At 36.5% G+C, this 6,000-nt stretch overlaps 1 protein-coding gene across 1 annotated transcript in view; it reads right to left on the bottom strand.

Moving 5' to 3' along the window:
- Window positions 1-1,244: 1,244 nt before the first annotated feature.
- The window catches only part of PAK2 (p21 (RAC1) activated kinase 2), a 49,860-nt gene continuing 45,104 nt past the window's right edge, over window positions 1,245-6,000 (bottom strand). The window contains exons 13-14 of the mRNA XM_007090962.3: window positions 3,625-3,762; window positions 1,245-3,167 (exon numbers count right to left, since the gene is read on the bottom strand). Coding sequence (XP_007091024.1) covers window positions 3,081-3,167; window positions 3,625-3,762 — 225 coding nt within the window. The 3' untranslated portion in view covers window positions 1,245-3,080. The remainder of the gene's footprint in view (window positions 3,168-3,624; window positions 3,763-6,000) is intronic.

The following is a 6,000-nucleotide window of genomic DNA, read 5'->3' as shown; positions in this document are numbered from 1 at the left end:
TAGGACTGGTGGTAACTAGATACATATTATTAAGCAGCTTAATGTTTATGTGTGGAAGGGAAGAGAATTTATTCTATGTGCCAGGCACTCAACACACAAAGACAGTTGTGTTAGCTTTGGTTTCTTACGCTATCACAACCACTCTGTTTAAAAAATTCAATATTTTCATGGTTTCCCGGTTTTAACTGTCCCTTAAAAGCAGCAAAAGGAACAAGAGGAGAAGGAAACTTTAAGACCACCAGAAAATCTGAAATATAATAAATAAGTACTATAGTAACATTGTTTTAATAACACAAGAGGACAACTAAGGTAACTTTTAGATTTAAATGGGAATCTTCATTCTAAAGTGAGGACAAAAAGGGTGACCACAAAAGGTAGTTATTAAAAAAAACATGAACTGATTCAGATATAATTTTTCTTTCAACAAGATCTGAACATTTTAATTTAAAATTAACTAATAAATCACAATTCCATATTGCTTTTAGGATTACGTTGTTTAAAAATGACACATTTCAGAATTAACCAAAGTATATTTCTATTACAAGTTAGTTTATCCAAGTAAGTAAAGAATAAACCACAGTGTAGCTCCCTTAACCTAGGAGTCAGGTTTTAATGACAAAGTCCGTTGCCAGCAATGGACATGCAGGTAACCCTCAAAGAAGTTGTAAATACAAATCCCAGACTGCTTCTATAAATTGAAAAGACCTTTGTTGAGTCACAGGCATAAAAATGGGGCATTGGCACTAAATTGAAGGAATATGGTCTTTATGACATATGTATGGAAGGGCCTTCTAGAGTGGTCATGAGGATCACAGTCTTAACATCTAGTTGGTTTTCTATTTCATTGGTAGCATCTTCTTTATTGTAATCCATCCAAACAACTATTTACACAGAATGTTCAAATCTGAAACTCAAGAGGCACTGTAGATTTTCATCAGAAATAAACCAGCTTGCTTCTGTAAGGTAATTTAGTCATAGCTGTAGGTGGTCAATATAATCCAAAGAAAAATGAAATCAGGAATCAAACTGGGGGGTGCCCGGGTGGCTCAGTCAGTCTAAGTGCCCGACTTCGGCTCAGGTCATGATCTCACATTTTTGAGTTCAAGCCCCACCTGTCAGGCCCGGTGCTGACAGCTCAGACCCTGGAGCCTGCTTCAGATTCTGTGTCTCCCTCTCTCTGTCTGCCCCTCCCCTGCTCACTCTGTCTCTCTCTCTCTCAAAAATAAACATTAAAAAAAACTTTGTAATTAAAAAAAAATCAAACTGAAAACAGAAATCATTAAGTGCTCTACGTAAAAGTTCCACTAATTATTTTACACATTTTGTGAAAACCTTGCATTATCAATAAAAAACAGGCATTCTATCCTCATATCTTAACATAGATGTGATGAAAATGATAGGACATAAAATTCTATTAGTTCCCTTAATGTACTCAAAATTATTTTTATTCATGATTTGTACTACTGACGGCAAGTAGGTGTGAAGTTAATTAAGAGTGGTGGTGGGAACAAAATGCCTGAACCAAACCAGATTGTTTTCTTTAATGTGGCTTGAGGGACGACACTGCTTCCATAAGAAAATAAAAAATAAGGAGAGAATGGGAGGGGAGAAGAGAGGGCACTCTCATAATTAATGCTACAGGTCACAGACCTTCTTAAAATTTTTAAAATAAAAAAAGTATTGCTATCAACAAGGATATTTCATTTTTCTTCCTTTCTCTAGTTTTTTTTATACACATTATTTTTTTTGAAAAAAATCTAGAGTAACTCAACATCTCAAATAATCAATGAATTTATCAAGAACTTTGTCATGTTAAGTTCTCATTGCTAGTAAAATGTTGGTACTGGGTTGGGAACAATGTTTATAACAAATCTCCACAGTTTACTGGTCAGAAGCCGCATCTCTATGTAACCGTCATTTCTCTTACATGAATATAATCTTACCTAATTATTTTAGAGTTCTAGTCTCTCGCTTTGTTTCTGCTAGCTCCGAGTATTTTTCTTCTTTAAATGGGAAAAAAATTAACTTTTAAATTCTGAAAATTCAATGGTTATTATATTATTTACCAAAGGGAGAGGGGTGGAGTAGGGTGCGCGGGTTAATTAAAAAACAAACTAACTAAAATTACAACATATACAGAAACTTATTTCCAAAATGAAGGGAAAAAAGGGGGAAGGGCAAAGTAGCAATACCAACCAGTCACAAAGCCCAAGTTGGAACAAGAAAGAGCAAATAACTTTGGTTCCTAAAGCCCAATCTGAAGAGGATACACTTAGAAAGGAAATTAAATTGTAAGGTTGTATAGTCAATGGGATTCTTTTTCTGTCTCAATGATTTAGTTATAAATATAGATTATTAGTCTCTCTATTATACATGTAACAAATGCCAAACAACTCACTACCATGAAATTTCTAAAATTGACTTTCACATTATTAAAAAAGGTAAAAATCACATATTTTTCTTCCCTTCCTTCAGTTCAAATTATGAACTGAAATACTACGTGTAATAATAGCTGGCCCTAACTTCTATACAAAGCTAAACGATTTTGAGCTCCTTTGCCAATATAAGGAACTACATAATTTTATTACATTTGCCTCAAATTTAGGCTTGAGAAAAATTTCTCAAAGCAACTCAAAAAGAGCATGTCAAGGGAAAAAAAGGCTATGGAGAGAAAAGACTAGCAGATGAAACAAATACTCTTGAAAAACTCGAATCTGCCATTCAAGTATTGAAAATACCCTCCCCCCCCAAAAGGGACAATGAATGGGATCCATTACAGTGAAATCAGCAAAATTAAATGCAAATCTCAAGCATGATAAACGGCCCTGATGGGCTGTCTGCTGAAAGATGGCTAGTGATTCAGTCCATAATTCCTTTTGGACCCTATAAAGAAGGGATTCAATGGAAAGTTTTCATTCCGTTTTGTAATTTTCTCTTGGTTGTCTTCAGGAAGCAGTAGTTTGCTTTTTCCTCCATGTTATACAGACCATTTCTTTAAGCCCCAAAGAGTAATAATTTTCATATATTAAAAGATTTCTTTTAGAAAATGGAAGAAAGAATACGAGGCCACGGCAATGATGCTAACGGTTACTCTTCATTGCTTCTTTAGCTGCCATGATCAGTGGCGTCAAGCTGGACAATGGTTTGGCCAGTTTCAGGAAGGGATGCTGCCAGAAAGAGGGGGAAAGATGCATGAATGTCACTAGTTTAGAAGCTAAAAATTTCCTTTCAATTAGACCCCAAAGACTATTTTACGGATTAGAATTTATTTAACAAACACATATTTCAGTATGTGTATAAAGTCAACATAATCAATATATCACTTTTATAGTTGAAATCAGTCTTTTTAGTCTATTTAATATTATAAAAGCTCACCTAAATGACCCAGATACCCACACCAGCAATGGACTTGTCTGACAACTGACAGCATGCAAAAACTCATATACCTAATTTTAGTGTTATAGCTATTTTATTCCTAGCAGATACAATCCTAAACTGCAGCAGCTACAATGTTGCTGGTGATAAATGAAGAGCAAAATGGTAATTATTAACCCTATGTAAACTTTCTGTTGCTTACTCAAAAAAGTCAACCTTATCCAAAAATAGTATTATTTCCAAATTCACCTGTAACAATTCTTTGGCCGAACCCCTTTTCTCCACATCCATTTCCAAACAACGGTTTAAGAAATCCCGAAATATTGGGGAAAGTTTCTCTGGATTCTGAAGTTCTGGGGTTCCATTAGTTGCTATCAGGTACAAGGCCTAAAAACAGAAGAACATTTTTGACATACTTAAGGTAGCGCAACAAAGTGAGACACCACTTTACAAAAGTTTATGGATCTTTTGCTTAATTTTTTTTTTTAAAGATTTATTTATTGGGATGCCTGGGTGGCTCAGGCAGTTGAGCGTCTGACTCTTGATTTTGGCTCAGGTCATAATTTCAGGGTTCGTGAATTCGAGCCCCATGTAGGGCTGGCTCTGTGTTGACAGCTGGGACCCTGCTAGGAATTCTGTTTTCTCTCTCTCTCTTCTCTGACCCTCCCCTGTGTGGTCTCTTGGGGCGGGGGTGGGGGGAAGACAATCACCAGAAACACTAAATTAAGGTTTAGTATTATTTCTGCCTATTTGTTTCATATATTCTCCCTTAGCTTTTATTACTTTTAAATGTCTATTTATTTATTTTGACAGAGCACCCACGGGGAGCAGCAGAGAGAGAAAGAGAGATAATCCCATGCAGGCTCCACACCCTGTGCAGAGTCTGACAAGGTGCTCGATCTCATATGAGACGCTAAACCAATTGAGCCACGCAGGCGCCCCTTCCCTTTATTTTTAGATGTTGTATTCTCATTTCTTTTTCACATTTTTTAAAAAAAAGTTTATTTATTTTTGAGAGACAGAGCACAAGTGGGGGAGGGGAAGAGAGAGAATGAGACACAGAATCCAAAGCAGGCTCCAGACTCTGGGCTGTCGGCACAAAGCCCGATGTGGGGCTTGAACTCACGAACTGTGAGATCATGACCTGAGCCGAAGTTGGATGCTTAAGTGACTGAGCCACTCCAGTGTCCCTCCTAATTTCTTTTTCAAAAATTAGCTTCATCTTTTTGGAGAGGGGTTATACTAAATGTAATACATATTGATAAAAGAACTATAATACATAAGGGTAGAAAGAAAAATGAGCACAATTCCAATATCAACATATAGCATCCATTTACCTTTCTCAAGCTTTTTTTTCTCAAGTCACATCAGATTTTAAAATAGGATTTCTTGAAACTTTGTTTCAGTTTATTTATTTATTTACTTATTTATTATTTTTACTTATTTTTTAAAATTTACATCCAAGTTAGTTAGCATATAGTGCAACAATGATTTCAGGAGTAGATTCCTTAATACCCCTTACCCGTTTAGCCCATCCCCTCTCCCAAACCCCTCCAGTAATCCTGTTTGTTCTCCATATTTAAGAGTCTCTTATATTTTGTCCCCCTCCCTGTTTTTATATTATTTTTACTTCCCTTATGTTCACCTGTTTTGTATCTTAAAGTCCTCATATGAATGAAGTCATATGATATTGTCTTTCTCTAATTTCTCTTAGCATAATACCCTCTAGTTCCATCCACACAGTTGCAAATGGCAAGATTTTATTCTTTTTGATTGCTGAGTAATACTCCATTGTGTACACACACACACACACACACACCCCACATCTTCTTTATCCATTCATCCATCGATGGACATTTGGGCTCTTTCCATACTTTGGCTATTGTTGATAGTGCTGCTATAAACATGGGGGTGCATGTGCCCCTTTGAAACAGTCTACCTGTATCCCTTGGATAAATACCTAGTAGTGTAATTGCTGGGTCATAGGGTAGTTCTATTTTGAATTTTCTGAGGAACCTCCATACTGTTCCAGAGTGGCTGCACCAATTGCATTCCCACGAACAGTGCAAAAGAGATCCTCTTTCTCTACATCCTTGCCAACATCTGTTTTTGCCTGAGTTGTTAATGTTAGCCATTCTGACAGGGTGAGGTGATAATCTCATTGTGGTTTTGATTTGTATTTTCCTGATGATGAGTGATGTTCAGCATCTTTTCAGGTGTCAGTTGGCCATCTGGATGTCTTCTTTGGAGAAGTGTCTGTTCATGTCTTTTGCCCATTTCTTCACTGGATTATTCGTTGTTTGGGTGTTGAGTTTGATAGATTTTGGATACTAACCCTTTATCTGATATGTCATTTGCAAATATCTTCTCCCATTTGGTAGGTTGTCTTTCAGTTTTGCTGATTGTTTCCTTCACTGTGCAGAAGCTTATTCTGATGAGGTTGCAATAGTTCATTTTTGCTTTTGTTCCCCTTGCCTCCGGAGACATGTTGAGTAAGAAGTTGCTGAGGCCAAGGTCAAAGAGGCTTTTGTCTGCTTTCTCCTCGAGGATTTTGATGGCTTCCTGTCTTACATTTAAGTCTTTCATCCATTTTGAGTTTATTTTTGTGTCTGGTGTAAGAAAGTG

This window comes from Panthera tigris, chromosome C2, assembly GCF_018350195.1.
Source record: "Panthera tigris isolate Pti1 chromosome C2, P.tigris_Pti1_mat1.1, whole genome shotgun sequence".
Lineage (NCBI taxonomy): Eukaryota > Metazoa > Chordata > Mammalia > Carnivora > Felidae > Panthera > Panthera tigris.
The sequence above is the reverse complement of the archived record's forward strand: the minus strand, read 5'-3'. Positions and strand labels throughout refer to the sequence as shown.